Source organism: Pleurodeles waltl, chromosome 6 (genome assembly GCF_031143425.1).
Source record: "Pleurodeles waltl isolate 20211129_DDA chromosome 6, aPleWal1.hap1.20221129, whole genome shotgun sequence".
Taxonomy (NCBI): domain Eukaryota; kingdom Metazoa; phylum Chordata; class Amphibia; order Caudata; family Salamandridae; genus Pleurodeles; species Pleurodeles waltl.
In genome coordinates, this window is record NC_090445.1 from 1,104,402,312 (window position 1) to 1,104,428,870 (window position 26,559).

Consider the following 26,559-nt stretch of genomic DNA (forward strand, 5'->3'; position numbering starts at 1 on the left):
ACCTGTAGAAAAGTAAACTCAACAACATGGTCAATTTAGGATTTGTGGTGAACAGGACAAACTCAGTGTTGGTGCCAGGGCAGCAGACTCAATTCCTTGGTTTTACAATCAACACTGTGGTAGGTATGTTGAAAATACCAAAGGAGAAGTTGAAGAGATTACGAAAGGAGGTATAGAATACACTAAACTTAGAAAAATCAACTCTGTTTTTAAACACATACGCCTCTTCAACTATATCTAATATCTTTGCAAGTGGACCTACAACATCCAAGAGTCTATCTTAGCAGGATCTAAGGACCTTATTGCAAGTTTGCCATATTACGATGCTTCCACCTGGTATAAACCGTCTTATTACGATGTTTCCGCCAGTCAACCCGGTGGAAACAGTGTAGTGGCATTGCCAATGCATTCGCACACAGCACCCTTGGATAGCTTAACAGACAGTGAACATTCTGAGGGTGCTGACAGGGGTGCCCCTGCACTGCCTTTCTGCCAGAAGTTTCATGGTGGGGACCCCGCAATGAAAAGGCTGGTGGAAAGGAAAGTTGTGATCAGCACTGCTGTGCCGAAGTTGGCACCGCCATGGCTGACCACGACTTTGACTGACGCCAACCCATCAGGATCCCTGATCAAATTAGTGGTGGTGGTCTCCTGACAGTCCGACCTCCACCATCATATTCTGGTGGCTGGACCACCAGTAGTACGGTGGTCCAACTGCCACTGCGAGTTTGACAGTCCCAAGAGGGCCAAACTCTTAATTAGGCCCTAAGTCTCTTATCAAGACCCTTTCTAGGATCAGGCCCAGCCTTACCAATTAATGCAATAATCTTAGCATTTAGTTCAGGTGTCGCTAAAACCCTCTTGTCCACAGAGGGTCTAGGACATTCCGACCTTAGTCTGACCTGAACATCCTTCAGATTTTCTTTTCTTGTCCATTACTGAATATACTGTGCAACATGATCAAAAGGTGATCACTCTGGGGAAAGTGGGTGTTTTATCATAAGTGGGTCAAACATGTCTAGTCCAAAAGGATCCACAAGTGACCCAATACCCATGGTCTTTGTGCCCACCATTGGATATTTATCTTTTGATCAAATTCGATGAACAACTAAGCTCTACCTCAGCACTTCCGGAAAATTTGTCGCAAATGACCACCTTATTTTTGCGCCTCTTTGATCTTTTATCACTTTCACATTCTGGGACTTTCCCTCACCCACCCTGCAAGCCCTCAGTATCATCAATTTGCCTGTCAATACAGAAAACATGTCCTCTAATAGTAGATTTCATTTTCTCTGCCAACCCCTCGCTGGCAATCAAATGTTTTCTCTTCCGTGAAGTCTTCTTCCCAGTCTTTAAACTTGTGACCGCTTCATTAGTGGAGAAAAAACTTTCCCCCTCACCAATGGGGTTCTTAGTACCTACTAATGTTTTTCCTATTCTATTGGATACTTCTTTGGTAAGTTTCTTAATTGCCTTATTCCGTTTCTCCTCAAAACTTCGATCATGTGAGCCCTCACCTTTCTCCATGATAAAGCACCTTAATAACTAAATAATAATAATACAAAATTCCCACCGAACAACTAAATAATAATTACAAATGATATTATCTTTAAAAAAAAACGAAGACAATAAACCAAAACTAGCAAGAAAAATCGTTTCCTACACCTTAAAAATAAAATCTGCCAAAGATCTCAACTTAACGCATATTATTATACGCATCAATTTCACCCAAGAGTGTTCTGGCAGAGCCTTCAAAACGAATGCTCTGAAACCGCTCATCTACGGGTCCCCAAAAGGACAAAACTCTAAGGAACCCTGCAGTAGCTGTGATAGATGGGTTAGCGTTCTAGTCATTAGACACTAACAAGTACGTGTATCACCACGAGCCGTTCACAGCCCACCAGGATGGTTGAACTGCAAAAAGCTGTGTGGCTCTCACTATGTAAAACATTAAAGAACATTTTTTGTTTTTCAAATTTAATGTTTTAAATTGCTTGATAACAATAAATACTACTGCCAAAAACACATCCGCAACAACTTATCTTAAGATATTGACTTTGCTTCAAACCGTCAACATGTACTTCATAACCAACTCTCACATGTGATTCACCAGACTTACACTGCACTCACGTGCAAAACATTAATCACTGTACATAGTGAAAGGAAGTGAAATACCAAGAAGATATTTTTAAGGATGAAAAAAATGAAAAAAACAGATACAACAGACTTTAAAAATTGAAGCATTCCCGCGGAATGAACATTCAATCCCAGTGACTTCGGATACCACATTCATTAATCATTTTCTTTCAAATCATATACTCAAATAAAAAGCACACTGCGCAAATGTACCTGACTGAGTGAGCAGCAGCAATAAAAGAAGGAAGAGGACTGGATTGCTGGAGGGCTTTATTATGTTCATAATGTTTAAAGATTTTAAGTTCTCAAAGCTTTAAAGATGCTGCTGAGTGGTGGCAATAAAGGATTTACAGCATAATATTGGCGCCTGGGTCTTGACATAACATTGAGTTGTAATTTTTGGAAAATATACCATCCAATGTCATAGCATTTATTGACCAATGACCCTACATCCTTGAAAAAATCTAGACACTTTAGAATCATTTCTGGATGACTGACATTATGTTTAAGGAGGAACCGCTGTTCCATCAAAGTATATGAAGAAGTCTTGTGAAAAAATATAGTCATTCTCTACCACATCTTTTGTATACTCTTTTAAGAGTTTGAATGATTTTTAGTGCTTAATTTGAGCCAGTGGTCTCCAGTGCTCGGCACCAGCACTTTATTGCCAACATCGGCTCCTATAATAGCCTGCCACATGGTGGCGCTGTTGGTTTATTTTTGTGAGGAGCACATTGGTTGCTTAATATTTAAATATACATTAAAATCACTACTATCTGCCACCCGCTGCTGGCCGCCTCACTCCTCTTCTCGCTCCTGATGGTGTCCCAGCTGTCCCTGGGACACTAGCAAAGGCTCCCCACACAGTCTGGGTGCTGCTCTCATGCTATACCTAGCATGAGAGCAACGCTAGGATTAGAATGAGCGGCTTAGTCTGCCACTCAGACAGTGCAATGGAGTCTGTGCTGTTTCTCCAACGAGACTGTGCAACACAGCTGGGTTAGAGAAACCTAAGTGTGCATGACAGTTTGGCCGGTGTAAGATGGACTGACAATTTGACATGCGCACTTAAGTGCACTCCACTCCTCCTTCTCCCTCCCACGGCCCAGCCCCGCCCCTCCTTGCACATGCTGGCTGAGCCAACAGCTGAAAAAATACAATGATAATAAAATATTGTTTTATTTTTCAGCTGCTGGCTCTTAGCTAGTGGGACAACGCTCCTTCGCCATTGCGGAGGAGCCGCCGCTGGTATATTTCATATTCCTCTTTAGATAAGACATTTGCCTCATGCGTTGCACCCATCACGAGACTCAGATTGTTGTGTACATTAATGTGAACAGATATGAAGGGACTGGTGTGATATCTGGTATGGCAGATTCTGTTATAAAAGAATACCTTTGAATTACGTACTGTATCAGAGGTTACTACGGAGGCTGGAGTTGCAAGAACCCGCATGTCCAGACCCACCCAAACACACACACACACACACACACACACATACACACACACACACCCCTGTGCTTTTCAGAGGTCCTGGATTGTAGGTGGGCATCTCTATCACCTGATCAGTGCTGCTCATGTCAAGTGCACATTGTCATGAATCGTGACCTCTCTGATGTTGTAAGTTACCTCACAGGCACTTCGAGCAGGCCTAGCAGCCGCAGATGCATGCTACATTACACCTTAGGCACTGATTCCACTCCTAACATCTAAGGACAGGGAAAACAGCACATCCATTGTACTTCGAGTTCTGGGTTAGTATGAATGTGACCACAAACCTGCCTCCAAGCGTTCAATGAGAAATATCTCGATGAGGAATTTCTTTAATACTGCTTTATGTAAGTATATTATTAAATTATTACCTTCAAGGCTATCCACGTAAGCTTTGGGAATAAGAATAAAACATAAGGTTAATGTCATGTTTATAGAACTCACCCGATACATTAAAAGCAACAAATGGTAAAAAGACATTGAAATAAAAGATCCATGAAAAATGGAGCTGGGTACCCTAAACGTTCGTCAGGTACCAGGGCGGAAACCGTGTCGGTATTAGAAGATTCATCTAAGAAAGATTTCAGTCAGAATATTCACCCAGCAGGAAACACGCTTCAACATTTACAAATATTACAGGATGAAACGTTTCCAGCTGAAGCTGGACACCAACCAAAGCAGACATGCGCCTCTGTCTTCGTAAAGAACTGACAAGCTGTTGTCTGCTTCTTCTCTGTCACTTATTTCTTGAACACGAGCTTCTTTTTAGAATGTATCATCATAGGAATTCTCGTTGATCCTTTTTAATCATCGTATTCCGTTGTAGTAGATAAAGAGCTTCTTTATGTCCAGCTAGGAAAATGTCATGACGCTATTGCTCATGCGTATATATGTATGTATGTATACACACACACACACATTTCACACAGTGTAAAGGTTCGGCTAAAAGCAGCACATACAAACGCTTTTCTCACTTTGCTGAAATGACGATAACTACCAATGCGTTTGTTAGTTTATTTTACAGATAGTAAAATGAGCAAATGCACAATTTTGGCTCAAGTTCTGGAAAAAGAGATACATTTCGTCAGAAGTGTCCATAGGTGGAACTGGCAGCACATGCTGTAACGTCTTTTGAAATTTCATTGCCCAACATGGAGCTGTGATCAACGAGAGACACATCTTGACAAAGAATCGTCGTTACCTTCTATGGACACTAGAGTGAGCCTAGCCACAAACCGCCCCTTAACTATTACTGATTTCAATGAAATAACAAGTAGAAGCAATACCATGACAGAGATCTAATTTAAAAGGTAAGCCTTGTTGTGCAGACATCCCGTTTTGCATTTGTATGTAGTTCGTATCAATTGACATACATGAGGCCAAAGCTCCAAGGCCACATTCATCAAGCATGTTCTACATAGGTTCCCCTTTGACAAATTATGGAAATAGATAACAAGCATAAATTAAATAGTGGCCTATCAGATTGATCCATGTACTTCCACTGTGGTTGGGCACAGCAGTCCACTGATTCCAATGCATGTGCACACACACACACACACTTTGGGCCTTATTACGAGTCTGGCAGTCCTGGGACCGCCAGACCCTCGATGGTGGTCGGACAACCGCCAAAGCAATGGTCTGGTCTCCATATTATGACCATGCAGAGCTGCCACGGTCAGATCACCTGCACCGCCAGGTTGCCACCAGTCGACAGCCTTGCAGACTTGGCGGTCGTAATCTTCCCCTCTGGATTACAAGTCCCCTTTCAGCCAGCCTAGGAAAGGGGACGTTGGGGCACCCATGGGGGCTCCTGCACTGCCCACGCAGTTGGCATTGGCAGCACAGGGGCCCCCATGGACAGTCTCGTCGTGCTTTTCACTGCCCGAATTACGGGCAGTGAAAAGCGTGATGGGTGCTGTCACACCTGACGCACCGCAACATTGCCGCTGGCTCAATTACGAGACTGCATCAATGTTGTGGTGAGTTTCCAACTGGCCCAGTGGGTGGAAACGCCTTTTCTGCCCACCGTCCCAGCGGGAAAAGGTAATAGGGCCCGCGGGGGGACGGCCACATAGGCGGTCATCCTGACACAGGACTAAAGTCATAATAAGCCCCCTAGTCTCTTTCCTTCCCACATCCTTTCTTCCACACACTCACATGCACAGCCACACGTAAATCTGCGGAAACCTGTATGTGAACATGTAAACTATTCAAGCCTAGCCATGGTAGGTACAGGTGAAAAGCATAACGTGCTGTAGAGGATATTCTGTAATAGTTAGTAGTGAACAGCCATGATAGATAGGTGATGTGCCTGACACAGTTGTACAAATATTATTTTCTGAGTAGGACAGCTTTATGCGTTGATGCATTTTATTTCTCCACCAGGACAACACCATTGTCATTTACCATAGTGTTGTACTTAAAGTAATTACTTTAAGTAAAATTCATAGCTAATGGTGGGGAAGGTAATTGTTTTGCTAGCCTGTTCGCATATGTCTGCATTCTTCGTCATGACAGGAGACATAGCTGGGCAATCACATCTGAGTACTTTGGTGCTTTCGAGGACACCAGGCCAGGTTTCCAGTCTTAATGAAGTTCAACATTCTCAGAAGTGGTTTTAACATTATTAGCATTTGAACCTACATCCGATAAGAGTGCATTTTCCTGCTGATCGATAAAGATGCCATTGGCACACGATTATCTGTGGAAGATGCGTGATTTAGAACAGCCTGGTTCATGATGTCAAATAGACTAGCCCATGTCTGTAGCTGGGTAAGAATAAACTCTTTGAAGCTACAATGGAAAAAACTTACTCATCCAGTTGGCTAAATTAGTACTCTCCCACTTTCAAAAGCTTATTCTCTGCATTACACCGAAGAGTCTAACACTTGTAACCAACCATTCAATGGTAATCCAGCCAATACAAACACTCTCTCTATATATAGTTGAGTATCTGTTTTTTATTAAATCAGTCGACTTATTGTCTTGGTTATTGCCATTTTATAAATGCATTTGTCTACTGAATACTGGCTGGATAACTAACCTATTGCTATAGTTACCATTTGTCATACCCATTCTTCTTTGGGAACTTTATTTGTTACTGTGTTAACATTGAACTAAAAATATATGCGGCCAAAACAAAGCAAACATTCTGCTTATAGGTGCTTCACTGAAGTGGCTATGAAGAGGTTGAAGGATTGAAGAGATGACATACCTTAGAAAAAATATGGCCTTAATTGGTCACTTATCCTCCTAATTTGTAATGCCATAATGTTCCCTAGCTATTTCTTCTTCTGGGGAAACATAGATTTCCATACATTTTTTGTATAACTTCGAAGTATTCTATAAGGAAAATCTATTCACAATGCAATTTCCGAGAGGCTATGATTAAGGAGTGTAAATATATTTAAATCAGGCCAAGCTTTAGGGCAATGCGACTAGTGGGGCTGCGCTGGGCGCGGACCTGGAGGCGGGTTTACTGACCACAAGTAGGTATCTGTGTTTAGCAAGAATGTACGACTTAAAGCTCCCACTGCAGAGTTTCTTGTGCCTCAAGCTTTCAGGCAGCAATACAAATGTCAAAATAACTCTTATTAAGGTTCCTGCTAGAGAGAAAGATCTGTGTTTAGTCTAGTGGCAATTTTTCCTTGCCATAATGTAGTGCAGAGGGTTAATATGCCTGCTGCAAAGAACAGATCTGTATTTTATGTGTATAGCTGAGTGGAGTAGCAAAGCCAACCTTTAGCAGTGCTTAAAACAAAAGAGATGTATGGGAGAGAGGGGCCTTGGAAAGATGAGTGGCTCTTCTGCCAGGTGGTAGTATGGGAATTCAAGGAAGAGGTCATGGGGGTGGCGGCTGGGGGTGGGGGGGATGAGGGGGGCAGACAGCCCCAAAAAAGACTGACGCACTAAGTACCACCAGCGCTAAAGCTGGCCCTGATTAAAATTTTAATATATTTACATTTATACAACTTAACCAGACTTGTTGCATTCACTACATTACTGTTATGATGTATATGTACTTTCTTGGAAACTGCATACTACCATTTAACCATTCTAGAGTTGTATATAAACATGACTACAGTTAACGACAGCTTTAATGAATATAAATAATAATACATTTTAATTGTCTCAATGCATGAGGTACAAGTTATTACAATTATGAGAGGCTGTATTTAAAAAAAAATCCTATTTATTTATCTGAAAACGCTAATCATTAAACTTACCATTTTTAACTAGAAGATGCAATAGTAGAGCTCACTTGGGTGCCCCACAAAATTAGCTTAAATAGATTGCTTGATAAAGGGAGATTCATTGTATGTATGTAAAACATGGAGGTTTCAGGAAGTCAGTTTAGTGTAAAAAACATTTGCGCCGGCTAACGCCATTCTGAAGCACCATGCGGGCGCCGTATTTATTGAATGGCGTTAGCCGGCGCAAGCAGACCGCCGCTGCCTGGTGTGCGTGGAAAAAAACCACGTACACCAGGCAGTGCCGGCGTAGGGAAAAATGGCGTTAGGGAGTCTTAAAAATGGCGCAAGTCAGGTTGACGCAAAAAAAAACGTCTTAACCCGATTTGCGCCATTTTAAACGACGCCCAGACGCCATTTACATGATGCCCCCTTGCCCAATGGCCATGCCCAGGGGACTTCTGTCCCCTGGGCATGGTCATTGGGCATTGTGGCATGTAGGGGGGCAAAAATCAGGCCCCCCTATGCCAAAAAAAAAATAAAAAAATAAAAAAAATGTATACTTACCTGAACTTACCTGAATGTCCCTGGGATGGGTCCCTCCATCCTTGGTTGTCCTCCTGGGGTGGGCAAGGGTGGCAGGGGGGGTCCCTGGGGGCATGGGAGGGCAGCTGTGGGCTCATTTTGAGCCCACAGGTCCCTTAACGCCTGCCCTGACCCAGGCGTTAAAAAGTGGCGCAAATGCGGGGTTTTCTGCCCCGCCAACTCCCGGGCGTGATTTTTGCCCGGGAGTATAAATACGACGCATTTGCGTCGCAGTCATTTTTTTGGACGGGAACGCCTATCTTGCATCTCATTAACGCAAGGAAGGCGTTCACGCTAAAAAATGATGCTCTTTACTTAAACTTTGGCGATAGACGCGTCTAGCGCCAAAGTATAAATATGGCGTTAGTTTTGCGCCGAATTTGCGTCGAAAAAAACGACGCTAATTCAGCGCAAACGGAGTATAAATATGCCCCTTAGTTTTCAGGTTCAAAACTCTAAATTTTTCAGAAGGGGTAAATCAAAACTCCAAAGACAGTGCTGAACTTTATATTAGAGTTGTTGCCAAAGGTATTGCAACAAAGTCAACAAACATGAGAAAGATGCTGAAAAGTAAAGTAACAAGTCACCAGAAGAAAGACCCACACATGGCAACCACCTTGTTCTGGGTGAATGACATTGACTCATCTTGTTAAGTAACAATGTCCACTGAGAGAAGGAGATAGTTATCGACTCACCTTGTTGATTGCAAATCACAAGGTACAAAAGAATGTCTGACAGATATTAAGCCTTAACAGACCTGAGGTCATTTTGTTTATGGAAGTAAGAAACCGACGGACCAAAGAGGGGCATTCGTTTTCTTGGCTTGTTTGCTGACTCAACAAATCTCAAGAGATGACATATGACATTTCAGTGTGATCAGTAAACATAACTACTCCAACAAAGGAGGGATGATGCATGTTTATTTACCTTGGCGAATGCACTACAACCTCAAAAGCATGCCGCAAAACAAGTGCACTCAATACTTTATGATCCTACACCTTATTCAGAGAACATAACAAAACACAAAAAAGGTGAAAGAAATGAACTCAACCTCGCCAGTGTTTCTAGCAATGCCCATCAAGCATCAGAAGCACACTACAACTCACTGTGCTCAGTGCAGGTAACAGGAGCCAGAGAAACTTGTATGAGATACAAATCAGGCCTGCTCATGAAATGAGTGAAAATGGGCATTCAGGAGAACAAAAGGTGAAAACTGAATCTCTTTTACAATGCAGTGAAATCAAAGGGCAGTATACTTTTGAGCTTGGTTAGTACTTCATCTTTAGACATTAAACTGCATAACAGTGAGTTTAAAATACTCTGAAAAGTGCACATTATGCTTTATTTCTACCTGACATAAACAAAACTTGTAGCCATCTGTGTTTACTCTACCTTGGATTCTCAAGAGGGTTTCCAGAATACAAAAACAGCGGTTCCATATAATTAAGAATTGTTTGAGACACTAACAGCTGCAATCAACTATGAAAAACAATAGGCGAATGGAAGAAAATATTAAAACAACATCCATGATAACCTGTAACGCAGACCAGACGCTGCGAAGGTTTCTCTTTCAGTGCTGATGTTAAAAAAGCATGAACTTTCAGATTCCAAAAATGCAAACTTTCCACTGGAAGCGAATGGTATTTTTGGCTTCAACGACGGTTATTATTACTTTTTTTGGTTAATGATTTACTTTTGCTGAATCAAACAAGAAAGACAACTTCACGACCATTGTTGGAAACAACAGTGAGAGGGTTTAGCAGATGATGTTGTTCAGTAAAAATCAGTGGGTTTCTAGCCATGCCAAACCGGCTGTTTCCCGCCTCATTTAGAGAAATTCCTGTGGCAGCTCCTTAGGTTTACCTTGACGTTCAGCTTATCCACAATATGGCTGCTTGTGCATGAACATTTTAAGTTCCACCAAACTAGGGATGGTATTTGGATGTTCATTGTTCCTGCCCAGAACTGACATACGAGGCATCGTGGACCAGGGCAGGAATTGGACATTCACTGGGAGAAAAGTCTGTCTGCAAGGACAGTCGATTTTTGTTTCTGTGGAGCAAAAAAAAAAATAAGTGGGCATTTGTGGCATGGTGATCAGGCCAGCATTAACTTAATGACAGATACTCCAGGGGTGTCAGCAGAAGCACTCTTGTCAGCTACAGAGTGGTGGCAAACTAAAATTATAATGGGCAGTTTACCACAGGGTGGTGGAAATGGGGCTTTCACATCTCCATGGGTGGCAAACAGCCCACCGTGGTCAGTATGCCCTCCTAAACTTTATTAGAATAAAATTGCATTTGCATTTCATATATCTAAACAGCTGCAAGCGTTGCAAGCTGTGCCACATTATAGAAGTGTAGTAATGTGTTTTAAGACAGAAGGGTGCACACGCATCCGGAGTCAAACTAGTTGTGTTCCCAGTAGTACTGTACAGCATAGAACACATGCTGTGGCTGATTTGGACCAGTCATTCCTAGCACTGTTCGTTGCCACACAGAAGATATTTACCAGATCAGGAATGTTTGAGGATTTTTATTTGTGAATCCTATACCTTCTTAAACCTCTGGCCTATATTGGTTTCTGTGAGCTTTTTCATGCTTATCTCTTCAGATGTTCTGATTTTTCAGTTTCTCAAGAGTGATCAATACACTTGATTAGAGTGTGCTTGAGTTTAACAGGGATCCAGACCAAAGCAAATAAGGCTTGCCAGGCAGTGGTGGGGCACAAATACAAGACGGAATTGCACCTTGTGAGAGAGCCTCACTACCCAGGTATTTCTATTCACCTGCTCAACCACTGCCTTTGGTCACCTACCCATGTACTCATTCACATTGTCATCCACTGACATTCACACAACTCTTATACACAGACACCCACACTTTCGCAGCCACTCAGTCAAGCCCTGCAAACACATTCAAACAAACACACATTGCCTCACCCATCCAGCATCCAGCAGTTTCAGTGATAAAAGGTACACGTTTATTTGAGCTGCAGACTACATGTTTAATATGGCATATCACTTCATTAGTCTGTAGAAGAAATAAAACAATAACTAGCCATGATAAATTACTGGAACCATTACTGCCTTTGAGAGACGAAATCACCTACAGAGGCAGTGAAGGGAGAGGAGAGCTGAGAGAACAGATTTTTTTCTTATTGTCTGTAAAAAAGAGAGAGCTTCAACTTACTTGTGTGCAGGGTTGTCTTTGGCATATTTATGACTTGAGGTCTTCAGGTCACACTCCTGTCTCCCAGTGAGCCCTAGATGGAGTTATTTATTGTATTTATTCCATTTCTCTGCCACAGACTGCTTGTAATGCAGAAAAAGGGGATTTTCTTTGCGCAATGCCACATTCTTTTAATAAAATGTGACCTCTGGTACGCAGACCCTTCTGATCACACCCCACCATTTGAGTAAATAGGAAAGGGTGGAGAATAATATCAGAGTGACATGAAGTTTCAGAAACCCGGGCTGAACAAAAAACACTCCAGGCTGTTTACTATCAGGGCTTCTGGTGGAGGAGGAGATAAGCCAGGGACCTTACTGCGTTATGAGAAAACAAGGGCTTTGGTGGGCAAGCCCTGTCAGCCCTACTGTGCAGCTTTCAGCCACATACTGACGCAGGCGCAGTGGGACTTTTCAAAGTGCACAACTTTCACTCTGAAAATGTTGTGCAGAAAACGTTTTAGTTTCATCATGTAATTAAATATATGTTTCACTAGAGAGGCCCGAAAAGGCTAGGGGCGCAGCCCCTTAGCCCTTGAACACCAGCCGCCCCTGTTGCCAGGGCAATGGATTGGGTTGTCCAGAGTGCCTCGGACAACTGTTGAATACGTTTTTTATTTGCCATTCTTTAGGAGGATAACCTTGACAACTGCAAATTCAAAATTATGTTGATGCAAGCGTTGAAAGTTCCAGCAATGAATGAAGATTTATAATTATCAATAAACTCAGCAGGAGAATACTAAAAGAATATCTGAAAATAGAAGCATAAATACATGTTTTTTTTTATAGAAGATCTGTATTATTATTCAAAATCGAGTATGGTAATCCAGTAAACATCGTATCCGAGTTTAAAATGCAGTTGTACTTAGAGAAACTAAACAATTACAAATTTAGACGTTTCTTCCTGAACTTATCCATATGGCTTACCAATGAAGATAAGAAGAGCCGGGGCAATATTTAAGGTCTGTCCTGTGCTAAAATCTGTCCAAAAGTGTTTATCTCGGGAAAAGTTATTTGAATTCCGCCGCTATAACATCAGGGGCAGTGTTTAATTTGTTTACCAAGAAAAATACATCTATGATTCTACATGTATTTGTTTTTTAAAAACGTTCTCGATTTATGAACTTTGAGGATTTAGTGAGTCGTATAATTTACTTAATTATTTTATTCCATTGTTGCCAGGATAAAGTATTTTTTGTCCTGCTTTTATGCAAATCTAATAGTAAAACTAATAGCAATTGTATTAAATTGATGTTCTGATTTCTGTGCATCAGCAACCTCATAAACCCGCCGCTTTTGGAAAGGACCAAAATATAAATTTTCTACTGCCAAAATGTAACCGAAAGTTGATTTCCAACTCTCTGCTCAGAGCAATTCAATTGTGACATATATCAAAAACTCAGCACTTTCCCAAAAAGGTACCATAACTAGTCTTAACACATAACTGGTCTGGAGGATGAGACAGTAATGAATTACTACAACTTTTGCCAGCTACCTTTGAAAACATGTCATGACAATCTAATGTCTTCTGATGTGGTTGATAAGTAACTAGTCAGATAATGAAAACTTTTAGTCATATGGAGGTGTATAGCAAGAGACAAAAATTGCATACAATGAAGAACAATCAAATAGCAAAGAATTAAGTTTACTACAAATGGTATCTCAGATGTGACTTTTTTATTTTTACTGCTAAAACAATTTATACTTATGTTTGTCTCCAGTTACCAGTTAATAAAAGAATATTTCTTTCTACCACTAAATCCTTCAAAATAAGGATTTCTCCCTGGTAGAATCTAACGCTTGTGGAAGTTCAGAAAAATTGCACATTTAGTTTGGTTACAGAGATCTGAAGAACACAGTAAATGCGACACGTTGCATATATCATAGATTCATGTGAGGGAAAAATATAACAATAACAACACAGAAGGCAATCAATAAATTCATGTTTAGAGAGACAGCAATCTACCCAGGGGGGCTTGTTCATGTCACATGCTGCAAGACAACAGCTGGAGCCAATTATCAAAGGCACACAGAGCTTGGTGAGTGCACCACAGCCTCCTGTTCACATCCAGAAACCATCTATTATTGTTTGCAACAAAGAGAGCAATGTCTACAGTTTCCATTAAGGAACGAGTATGACACAAGCCACTTATACAATAAGATGACAATGACAGGTAGCATAACAAATGCAGATACCAGCCAAAAACTTACCCTGACATCAGTAGAAAGAAGTAACTACCAACAGTTACACAGTGCCATCAAAGGATACAACGAATTATCCACATTGTCAGATAGTAAGTACAGTATCCACCATTGATATCAAAGCACAAATAAAATTGTCCACAATGACTTCGTGGAAAAAAAGAGTTGTCTACCCTGACAAAGAACAAAAAGGGACATCCGAATTGACATCAAATAATGAACCTTTGCTGACGTCCAAGAATAAAAATGTATCCACATTGATATGAAAGAATGAATGGATCTTTCGATATAAATTACTATGATAGCATCATCAACTATCCACAGCTACATGAAACGATGACTGTAACTATCAACACTTACATAAAAGTATAAATATTGATGTGTACTGACAGCAAACGATGAAAGAACTATCCAAACTGGTAACAAAGAATGATGACATTAATGAATATAATTCTCCACACTGACGTGAAAGAAAGAATATATTTATCTGCTTTGGGATTATGGGATTTGATTGTGCTATTCTTTTAGCCTCTTTTCCTTTATACTGTGAACTCCTTTATTTGGGCATTTTCCAAATAGAAGAGGGCCTGATGTTCCAAAGGACAGGATGCAAGAAGTGGGTGACAATTGCGTACTAACTTTATATGCTTGCCATTTTGCGATGTAAGCTATGCAATAAGTGGTGACATCAAACAATGCCCATTTGTGGGCCGTACAACGACTTGCCAAATCAATAATAATTAAACAGGTTTATATTTATTATCCGTTCCCCCTGCAAATGTCGGGTGGCATGCAAGGACATGCATAACTGCCTCCCTACATTCACATTTCCAAATGGCAAGCATTTTTAGAAGCATCCTGTGGTCCTTAAAGGTGCCCCTTTGAGAACAAAAAAAATGTTTCCCGTTTGGGATGACCTATCCGGGGAAAAACAGTGATGCTCTGGGCCACTGCCTGCTGCCCCCAAAGATGTATGACAGAATTCCCAAAGAGGAAGCTACCTTATGTGGACACCTTCCCCTCCGTGAACCAGTTATGAACCCTCTGAGGTGTCGCTGACTTTTCAATGGTTTACAATTGCAATTGCAGCCAGTAACCATTGATGCGTATTATGAATGGTCACCCATTTCTTGTCCCGTTCTAATTGCGATTCTGAATTAATCGCAAAACCCCTTCTGCAAATCGGAAACGCTTTTCCCATTTGCAAAAGCTCTTCACTACATGGCCAAAAAGTATCTTGCAGTTTCACCTCATTTCTTGAAGCGCAGGTTGTGCAACCGTAAAATGGTGTCACAACTGACCTTATTTATTTTAAAGGATAAGTATACCTATACCGGTATCAAACCGTCCAAGCTGATACTGGTGAACGTTTGAGTTTTTTCAGTGAGAGAAACAAGGATATAATAAAACTAAGAAACCAAAAAGTTCGTTCAACTCGTCCTCGTCCAGAGTAGCTATAGCTGTCTGAGGCCATTTTTGACTTCTTTTTAGTGGATGATATGAAAACATAAAAATAACGATTTTCACTTTCTCCTCGTATTTTACACAACATGGGAAACTCTGTGTTCACAATTTCTACGACCTGCAAAATAACTTAGGGCCAGATATAGGAAACGATTTGCGACTCGCAAACAACAAAAAATGCAGTTTGCGAGTCGCAAATCGCAGTTTCCTATGCAGAAATGCATTTTGCGAGTCGGGACCGACTCGCAAAATGCATTTCCGAATCGCAAATAGGAAGGGGTGTTCCCTTCCTATTTGCGATTCGCAGTGGTATGCAATTCCATTGGGGACCGCATATGCGGTCGCAAATGGTGTCGCAGTTACCATCCACTTGAAGTGGATGGTAACCCACTCGCAAATTGTCAGGGGTCCCCATGGGACCCCTTCCACTTTGTGAATGGACCACAAATTATTTTTTCAGGGCAGGTAGTGGTCCAAGGGAAAAAATACCGAAACTAAAGGTTTCGTTTTTTTTTTTAAGTGCAGCTCGTTTTCTTTTAAGGAAAACGGGCTACACTTAAAAAAAAAAAAACTGCTTTATTTAAAAGCAGTCACGAACATGGAGGTCTGCTGACTACAGCAGGCCTCCATGTTTGTGAGTGCCCATAGTCGCTATGGGGCTGCAATTTGCGACCCACCTCATTAATATTAATGAGGTGGGTCTTTGCGACCCCATAGCGACTCGCAGACGGTGTCTGAGACACCGTTCTGCATTGCAAATTGCGACTTGCAATTTGCGAGTCGAAAGGACTCGCAAATTGCAAGTCGCAATTTGCAATTTTGCTACATCTGGCCCCATATCTTGCTATAAACCTCAAAATCTTCACCTTCCCAGATCTTAAAAATTACTACATATAATTTATTTTGTATATTGAAACATCTAATTATAATGTTAGATAGAAGGAAGTCTCTCCAACCTACTCTTCACAAGTTTTTTTCTGTAGCTGCTTGGGAACAAGTCAGTTCTTAGCCATTAGCTCAGTTAAGATCACTCACCATATACTCTTTCATGTTTGTTTAAACTTAAAAGCACCTACGCTACTTTCTACACTATAGATTGCATCCAGAATGGTGGTGGTGGTGAGGGGTACCAACCTAGGGAGTGTGTTGTGAGGGTAGCCTTCCTTTGAAGTTCCTTTAGAGCTCACAGATCAAGCTACATATTACATAGAGAAGTTCTACTTGTAGGATGCTCCGCAAAGAGTTTACAGGGACAGGCACCACAGCTACAACAACTAAGATTGTTGCTAGTTTTTCAGGCTGCTTCAGCAATCAGGGAATATTCTCATTTAACAGAGTGCTTTTCACTGGTTTTAATCTAAACATGTACAATTCAGTCCTAAAAGACCAACAGGATTTAATCTGCTAGAGGTGCTGTCAGCCCCACAAATCAAGAACCAGTGAATATGGAAAGGACACAGAAAGAGAGATTCACAAACTTAAAAATGAACTCTTAACTTTGATAAACACTACTAAAGTCCCTCCAAGGAACCCTGACCAAACAAAACGGCTTACGTGTTGGGGAGGTGTGGCTTAGCCAGTGAACACAATGCTCACTTGGCTAAAGAGCTCAGCACTCCCTGGCCACCTCAATCCTGTTTAACTATCCCTTGGCTCCAGCCATCACTCACCCTCTTGCAGCCCATGACGAGGAGGGAACCGGAGGCACCAACTCGGCCTGAGAGCGATGGTGCTGCTGGATGGAGAGGTGCCGGTGGCAGACGTCAGGTGTGAGAGGCCTCCCTGGGGTCCAAGGCCCGAAGCAGGTTCATGGCCCGCCAAGTCACCAGCCAGCCCAGCCCTGCTGAAGCACTCACTGGGCTGACTGCCTGCCACGAAACACCTGCACAGATGATCCTGCCCTAAGATTTCACTGCCCGCCCACCCCTCAGCACTGAGGACCACCACTTGGGCCCCCAGCCAACAGCACGCCCTTGAAGGGCCTACTTGGCGGCTAGATGCTCATACTGGAGCGGAAGACCTGAGCATTCTTCTCCCTGTGACCCGTTGCCGCTCCTCGCCCCACTCTCATAGACAGGGGAAGACCTGTCTCCGCTGAAGCCCCAACCGGAACTGAGTGTGGCAGTTCTACTGGGCGGGAGGATGCCAGGTCCCAGGTGTACAGTGACGGAGAGCTCACACCCTTGCCTAAGGGCATGCTGCTGCTTCACTCACCCACTGGACCCCAGATAACAAGGATCAACACCAGGTGACAGAGGAGCTGCCTGATCCCTAGCTCCCTGGCAGCCTTCTGGGGGGGGGGCAAAAACCCTGTGCACTGCCTGCAGAGATCTGTCAGGATGACACAGTGATGGAGTCCCCCCGACCCAACCAGCGGATACCAAGGGAACCAGCAGCTTTTCACACCCACCCTATGTGACCTACCCTGCTCCATTGGCAGAACCCTGTCAAACCAAGGGCCTACGCTTCATCCTCCTCCTCCAGGCTGTTACAACCACCCAGACAAGAGATGAGGAGGGGCCCAGCATAGCAGGTCGGTGAACCTGGCAGTGGCTCATTTCTTGGGAGGGACGGCCCACCCAGCCCACCTGGCCCTCCTCTTACAGACTATAATGTCTACAGCAGGCTCCTCCTTTGCCACTCACTACCTTAAGAAGCAACGCATACCAGAGCAGGACACCTGCTTCAACAAAATTGCAGATGCTGGATTAAGGGCACCCCCAATACTGTGGGGGAGGGGAGACTCTTGCCACTTTCTCAGGCACTGCCCAGCTGGACCCATAGCTCTCTCTTTGCTCCATGTCCCCGGTCTGGGTCATCACCGGCTCCCAGCTTTGGGGCCCTGCAGAGCGACTTAGCCATATGGGGGGGCCACCTGCTGCAACAATCACCCTGGCGGCACAGAGATAACCCCTCTCATTTGGAACCGGTTGGTGCCCCAACTGATTTGCTGCCCTTCTCTGGTGCACAAAGCCCTTCGCCTTGGAAACCTCCACAAGAGGCCCCACACTGACCTCAGATTTTCTCATGAACTCCTTGGTCTTCGAAGGCACAGTGACTGCTGCACTCCCACTCATAAGGACTACACTGGGGGGACCCCTCTGTTGACTCCTCATCCAGGGGTTCCAATTGGCAGACACACAATGAAAGTGCCCCCACCATCACGTCCACCCGCTGGGCAACAGACAATAGTGCTGGAAACCCTTCTCCCTCGCAACCTAAGGGACAACCCACAACCCCCTGATGATAAACTTGATAAAGTCATTGCTGCCATTGAGCGCTCCCACCTATCTATGGAGTCGAAAGAGGGTACATTGATGACCGAACTCGGATTCCTCAGAGGAGATCATCAAAATTGTCATACCCTGTGGCTGAGGGTGAGAGGGAGGTAGGGGTGCTGCAACCTCAGATGTTGGAGGCCTAGCAGATGCTGTTGAATCTTCATGCCAGTGTAAAGACCCTGGAGAAGCAGGTGGAGGACCCTGAGGGCTGATCCAGGAGAAACAACGTTCACATGGTGGGCCTCCCAGAGGGCCAAGAGAGCCAAGACTCACTACATTCTTGAATAACTAGTCCTGCTCCTTCAACCCTGCCTTGGACCTCATCCCATTTTTCTCCCTGAAAAGGGTGCACAGTGTACCAGCAAGACCTTTGATCCCAGGGGCACCCCCACACCCTATGTTGGCCAAACTACTCCACTACAGGGACGGGGACACAATTTTGTGAGTTGAACAGACAGGTGACCCCTAAGACTGGGCGATCAAACTATAATGCTGTTCCCAGATTATGCCTCCACTGTGCAGAACCAGAGATCCTCCTTCTTGAGTGCCAAAAAGAGATTCTGCAAGCTCAAAATTAAATTATTCCTACTATACCCCACCCACCTAAAACTTCTTGCAGAGGGCAAGTCCCTATCCGCAGATGTTTGGGACTAGTTGCTGCAGCACCAGGCCGGCCCTACCGACTCAGCAATGGGGGCAGTCCAGACCATCAGGAAGGGGGCAGCAGCGACAGCGCCATGAGAGGGGGTGAGTTTCACAGTGGATAGTGCAGAGCAACCTATCTGAAACATGTGTAGATGAGGGTTCCCTCACGCAGGTCTCCAGAGTCTCCTACTGCCTAAGGATCCCCCTGCACCAACCACTCCTGCACTTAGTGGCAATCGCACACAAATGCATTTGGTGGGCACTAACCCCTGCCCCTCATATAATCCTGTACGTGCCTGCTTTCACACTACTGGCCCTCCCATACCACCCCTTATCCCCTATTCCTCTAGAGACCTCACACCACTGTGGGCAACTTAGCATTGACCATCACATCAATGATTTTGCCCTCCAGAGGGTTCGATACCTACAGTTTCACCAGATGTGATACACACTTCTTGCCCAATTTCCCACATCGAGTCTCCCAATCACTCAGTTATTCAGTCCCTGCTAATCATGGGAACAGGCACTTAAAGGTCATAAGGGAACATATAGGGCCACTGGCCATGACACTGAGAGACAAATGGGAGGCAGATATTGGACAGGCACTCCATAACTCTGAAAGGGACAGATCCCTTGAATTCTGACACAAATTCTCTGGCAACGCTCGGTTTTAAGAGTATTGAACTCACCATACACCAAAGGGCCTACATAACACCACATCAGCTCAACCTCTTCTTCCCCACACCCCACCTTGGCTGTCCGCAATACCAAGAATACTCGGCTGACCTCCAACACATGTGTGGTCCTGTCTCACCCTTTCTGCGTACTGGCAGGTAATCCACGAGTCGCTCTGTGCAGTAACGGAACGCCCAGACATAAGCACCTGGGAGGCCTACGCTCTAAGTGTATTCAAGCATGGGAATCGGATAGAGGTCAGGGCATGCGTTGATAGCCTTGCAATACTCCTTGTTAAGTTCACTATCACTCTCCACTGGCCATTGCCTCAATCCCCCATGTTGGAGGCCTGGCACAGCGCAGTACAGTGATGGAGGAAGTAAGAGGAGCAGGCCCTGCGCTTTAAAGAAATCCAGTGCATCTGTAGACACCCATCTTTCTGGCATGGGATCAAAGATCAAAGATCAGGCTCTTCCATACCCCTCCCCCTCCCATTGCAGACTTCTCACAGCACACCCCTCCGGCGGCCCGCTCCCCCATCTGCATCACTCATGCCACAAGAACATCCCACCAAACGCCCGGCACCAGCTGCTATTCTCACCGAGAAGCACCCTGGTCTCCACTACCATTCCCAGTTTGTACCCGAATACACCTCCCCCAAGACACATGGTCAATAAGTACCACCATCAAACTGCTCAGATAGCCCGACGACCCACTTTGCTGTCGACCAGCATGCATATCCTGGACCTCTATTCCCCTAATATAAAATGGCAGTTGAATGGACTCTGAAGCGGACGCTAAGTTATTCACAACCAGTCATTGTGTTTTTTGTTGGTTTGTTAAGAAACCAATAAAAACACTTCTCTAAAAAAAGCATACATGTTGATTATTCTTTGCAAGACTACCTTCCAAACGAAAGGCAACTTGAGTGAGGCAGAGGCAAGAATTGAGTGGATGACAGATGTGTTCATGTGGAGGAGATACTGGAACTTAGGCAGGTATGTCGTTTTAAACAGTGCTTCCCTGCCCAGAAAACACCTTATGTGGTTCCGAAGAAGATATTTTTCAAAAGAGGCACCCTGCTTGCTCCCCTCAATATAGGTGTGTCCACGGATGTTAAGGTATTGAGAGAGGATGGAGTCATGTCTGTCTGTCTGAGGTGGAGGAGGTCCGGATATAGCTTACGACCCAGTTGCTTGCGCTGGGCATCTGGGGGGAACAGACTTTGGAGAGATATAGCCTTCTTTTCTGTAATGTGGCCTTGGTGGTTGGATGGCGAGACACAACCAAGCAGTGGGGGAGCCCGGTACTGCTTACGATACGGGAGTGGGAATCAAATCTTAGCTGGTGCATGCGGGTGGGGGGGCAGGTGTATAAATCTAGGGACTGTGCCCGAAAGTTTGAGAGGGTTTGGCATCCCTGGAAGGCTGAGAAAGCTTGTGGTTGAGGGCTGACACCAGTGGTGAGTAGAACCTTGGGGCTTGCAGGTGAGGATTGTCTAGGCATGGGTGGAGGGGACCCCGGGTCTTGATTGCGGTGAATGATTGTACTTCTGAGGGACTGACTCTGCAACTTGTGGTTTGAGCATCCTTGGATATAGAGGGTGGTGTGGATAGATACCTGGGCCTGGTATGTGTGTACAAGGTATGGAGTCAACTGTCTGGGCTTTGTTGGTGAGTGGGTATGTGGAGTTTTGGGAATTTAGGGGATGTTTCTCACTGGAGTATATTTGGTCGGCTTGTCCTGTGTTTTCTTCATTGGTGTACTGTGTGTTGAACGTTGAAAATGCCAATAAACAGATTATTTAAAAAAAAAAGTAGTTACAAAGCGCAACAGATGCTCTGAGGAGTGCTCCTACGAAGTATGCAATAATACATACTACTGTACATCAAAATCTATTATTAAGTCAATTATAGCACTCGCTCTATTTCTAAACAAAACTTCTTCACACATTTATTTTCGAATGTGCTGTATTATTATAAGTTTGGGTCATTTATCTATTCCATGTCATTTTCGTAGAAGGGAAAGAGAGGTCACAGGTGGCTTGTAGACTGCCAGATGATTTATTGTTTAAATCCAGTAAACAAAACCCACGACGAAGTAGAAGAGAGAAGTAGAAGAGTTGAATAGCTCCAACCCAGGCAGAAGAGGAATGCCATCCGCCAGGGACAGAATTCTCACAAACATTCACCTTCTAGAATGAAAAGCATGGAAAGCAATAAGAAATATAGGGATAATATATGTGAATAGCATCAATTACATTAATGACTAACACCAAATACGTTACTAATCATACTAACGCCACACTACAATTTTGCCTGAACTTCAGAAGTTTAGTTCATGGCATTTATTAGTACGTGTTTTCATTTTCATGTGCAACATTTATATGTGTACATACCTCAGCTAGATTAATTCTTCATAGTCTGTTTCAGTGTTGATACAATAAATTATCTTACTGATTACCTGTTCCTGTAACTTGAAAAATGAATAAAAACGTCTAAAAACTCTGACTTTCTTGTATCAAAGAGGACAGATGGGGGGAAAAAGACACATAATAAAATCAGAGAAAGACCCCACTGTTTTGGTAATTATTTCAATTGTTCCTCGAAAGAGTTATTTAACAAGTTCTTCACACAGGTTTTAAAAAAGAAAAGTGAAAGTATATGTACCTTCTGATGCAAATTCTAAATTTGAAAATAGTTCGGTTAAATTGTGCTTTTAAATAATAATATTACCTAAGAATATAACCAATGACTTTATTTTCATTAGCTTGACTGCATCTGGCTTTGAGTTGAACTGAGGTACTCTCTAAGTTGCTGGACCTATAGACAACTACAGAGATAATTCCCACCTACATTGTAAAAACACAGCTCATTCGTACATGCTTGGAAAATAGGAAAGACGGGGGGATCATCACAAACACAAGCCCAATCACAAGAGGACCAGCAGTGTTCTCCAGGCAAGAAGCCTACATTACCTAGCCTGTCACGGCTCGAGAAATCGTAGGATGGTTTGCCCTGCTCTCTCTCAGGAGGGGTAAGCGTAGAGAACTTCTACTGCCATTCCCTTGTTTGAGGCCCATGACAGCATCTCTCCACCTACCCAGGCAGACTTAGAGTTCATGGACAGAGGGGCCTGTTGCAATGGAGGATTTTGATTTTAGCCTCTGGCCATAACTTTGTAATCATTCACATCAATAAAGCCTCTGCTCCATCAACTTCAAACTTAGCTGATCTACTTGTACTCTTTTCATGTACAGTACAGGATGGCAATTGCGCTACATGAAAATCTATAAACCAAAAGATATATTTCAGGGTCCCTCTTGAGCACCAAAGGACCAACGTAATATCAGGTTATAGTTGGTCTTTCTAATGCTGCTTTTGACAATAAGGCACAGGAAGGATAGAGTACAAGCTAAGGATTGACCAAAGATAGAGAAAGATAAAACACATGTTGCTACAAACCTATACTTTCATGCAAAGCAAAGAGGATCTGCATGTATAGTGTAAGGATTAAGGACTTGTGTCTGCAAAGGATGCAAACTGCCCCACAAATACTGGCAAGCTTCAAGTCTTCAATATACCATTGTAGCCATCTGATGATCACGTAGATTTAGAAGCAATAACGGGACGTATTGTAAACTTTGTGAAAAAAAACGAGAAGTAAACAAAAAGGGCTTGACTTAGACCCCGGCGGTTGGAATACTCTATAACAAACGTGATAGATATCCTGTCCACAGTATTACCCCGTATTACGTACCTCTAAATCAGGCTCAAAGTTGCATAATTTAAGATAATGCTTCAGCACATTGTAAGACAAGCTAGCAAGTGAGTCTTACAAATGAAATATATTTTTAAAAAAAGATTCAGAGAGGCTTCGGTCCATTTTCCATGAAACTGTCCATTCTGAAGAGACAGCCAGATTCAATGAATGTCCTAAACCCGCCATATTCTCACTTTAAAAGAAAAATTAATCTCCATACCAGACATTTAATTGTCCAGTTTCATCCATCTCTTTTACAGTAAGTTATATATTTTTTAAAGCTCATTCAAATTCTTTTTTCCTCAAAGAAAACCGTATTTGTCATTTTCGGAAAAACCACAATGTAAAATTAATTTAAGGAATCATAGTTGGACCGTATCTTTACAATCCATTATGTTATTGAAAGTCTATCAACCAGGAAAAAGTCCTCCCAACTGAAGATATACAATTTAATCTAAATCGTTGCAAAGCATGGAGCATGTTTCAGATATTAGATCTTTCAACCTCACTTTCTTCAAATCACAGAGACACTTTTCGAAAATCACACATTTCCCTTACTATAATGTTATTTTTGTTGTTGTTACCTGTTTGTACTTTCGATAACAGCTTTGGATCACTGCCCCGGCTACTTCCTGCTGTTCCCGTAATGGACGACCCTAAGAAGTAAATTGAAAAACATCATGAGAGCAAACTAGACTAAATTTTCAACTGTGACAGAAGATATCCCACAGTGAGAACTAGACTAGAGACAGTTTGAAGTTTGTTACATTATCTGATGTGGCATCAACATTGCTATCATCTAATTTTATTCGCATATTTGCAAAATGTCTAACAGACAATCATATTTCAGAGGTGAAGTGAATCTAATTGGATAATGTATTCACACATTAATATAGCACAGGAAATCTAAAGTGTCCAAGGTAGCCTAGTTAATAAAATCTAGAGATTTCAATACCTGGATGATAATTAACACTTTCACAAATCAGGACAATACAGGCCTTTTTTGACACTATGTAGTGAACACCGAGATCCATATAATTGATAGTTCATGTACATGCACTGTACGCTGATAAAAGTTAAAAAATGATGGCATGTATAATACATGAATGAAAGAAAATTAAAAGCACTATTGAGCAATTTGTTTAAGTGCACGATCTTATAAGACATGAAGCAGCAAGGACTTCCGAATCCAAGTCTAAATTAGGAATACATGTATTAATGATTACTCCACTGTTAGGTTCCCTTAATAGTGAGCACTAGAGTGCTACCTCAAAACATGTTCATTGACATACTGTTGACCTCCATATCTCCATATGAAATCCATACCAACTTTCTTGACTACCCTGTAGGTAAATAGTCCCTATTACCAGAGAAAACTCTGAGGAATTTCCAAAACTCTGTGTGTGTGTGTCTGCGTGTGCTCTTAAAGTCTACGCACTCCAGGTAATCTGCTTTAGACAAGTGTGTGAGAGTTCAGCTAATTTTCTTCCACTGAACAGGTTAGAGAATCAAACAAAAGCAAAAATCATAAAGCAGCGCAGTGAATTAATAACAAACATATGGTGTTAAAAGATAATAGGATTATAGAGGTAATTTTCCATCTGTAATGCCTTCAGTTGTTTCTGGCTAAAAAAACAGAAACTGAATCCATCAAACAGTCTCTAGTCCTCACCTCCCAGATGATAGTTGCAGCACCCACTAGGAAAAGGACTAGGGAAAAACGTGAACATAGGCAGTAGCGTTGGTGACATATGAAAATGCTTAGCCGATCAAAGTGAATATTTTGACAGGCACAATGAGAAACAAGCAATGCCATTAGGCACAACGTCAAAGCTCTCAATCGTGGCTTGTTAAGTGTTTTGTTTGCAACGGACCACACTCAGAGCTCTGGAGTTGATGCCAAAGGAAGTGCCGGAGTCAAAAATGAAAACGCTGAGCATTAAACGTACGCACTATACCAGCATTTTTTATATAGTGCTCTGCATGAACTTGATTCGAAGGTATTCGAGCACTTAACAAGAGCATCAGTTACATTACACAAGTACATCTTCATTTTTATAGGCACAGGGAGATTAAGTGATTTGCCCAGAATCACAGGATGTTAAACTGACACAAACATTCCAAGCTGATTCCTCAGTACCAAAGGTGACTGCTCTGCCCGTTTACGCCACACCCTCTTCCTTATACGGATAATAAACTACATGGAAAAAACATGCTGGAAATAGCTAACAGGAATGCAAGTTGAAATAGAATGTATGAAAGACAAACAGTTACTAAAATATCTCTGACATGCAGTAAATTAACGTTTTATGAAGTAAAATGAAATGTTTACTTACCCATTAACTGCCGCAGATCCTCAATGGGATAATATCTTAGGTGAGGATTTCACACACCCCCTCTAATTGCTACTTCAAAATAAATTAGGGTTGCCTCTGATGTTGTGATAATGGCCTTATTGTACACCACCTCCTGGGTGGCACACACTATATTGCTCAGGGCCTTTTAGTCCCTGTACCAGCAAGTGTACAACTATATGAGCTTACAGGCAAAAGCAATTTCTGATTTGCATTCAGACACAACATCATGCAAATTAAGGCTTAGCACTTTCTATGGTGTTGCCACTAACTTTGGGTTTTCGCAAATGATATTAAAGAAGGGGCCATGTTAGACCTTTCAGCCTTAGGGTAGTGTTTGCCCAAACGTTTGGCCTTCCTCCATTATTCTTAGTGACATTGTTTTTGTTTGACTTAGGACTCTGGACACTTTACCACTGCTAGCTATGGTAGAATTGGCTTATACCCAATTGGCCTATTTAATTTACTTGTAAGTCCCAAGTAATGCAGCACTACCTGTGTCCAGGGCCTGTAAATTAAAAGCTACTAGTGGGCCTGCAGTACTG

General features: G+C 42.7%; 1 protein-coding gene across 9 annotated transcripts in view; it reads right to left on the reverse strand.

Annotated features, from left to right (window-relative positions):
* Positions 1-26,559, reverse strand: part of CAMTA1 (calmodulin binding transcription activator 1) — a 2,488,613-nt gene that overhangs the window by 62,251 nt on the left and 2,399,803 nt on the right. For 8 of the 9 annotated variants that reach the window (XM_069240215.1, XM_069240212.1, XM_069240214.1 and 5 more), the window contains 2 exons: positions 24,245-24,316; positions 3,999-4,019 (listed from right to left, as the gene is read on the reverse strand). In XM_069240215.1, the coding sequence (XP_069096316.1) occupies positions 3,999-4,019; positions 24,245-24,316 (93 nt within the window). The remainder of the gene's footprint in view (positions 1-3,998; positions 4,020-24,244; positions 24,317-26,559) is intronic. The other variant, XM_069240218.1, reaches the window with a different exon arrangement.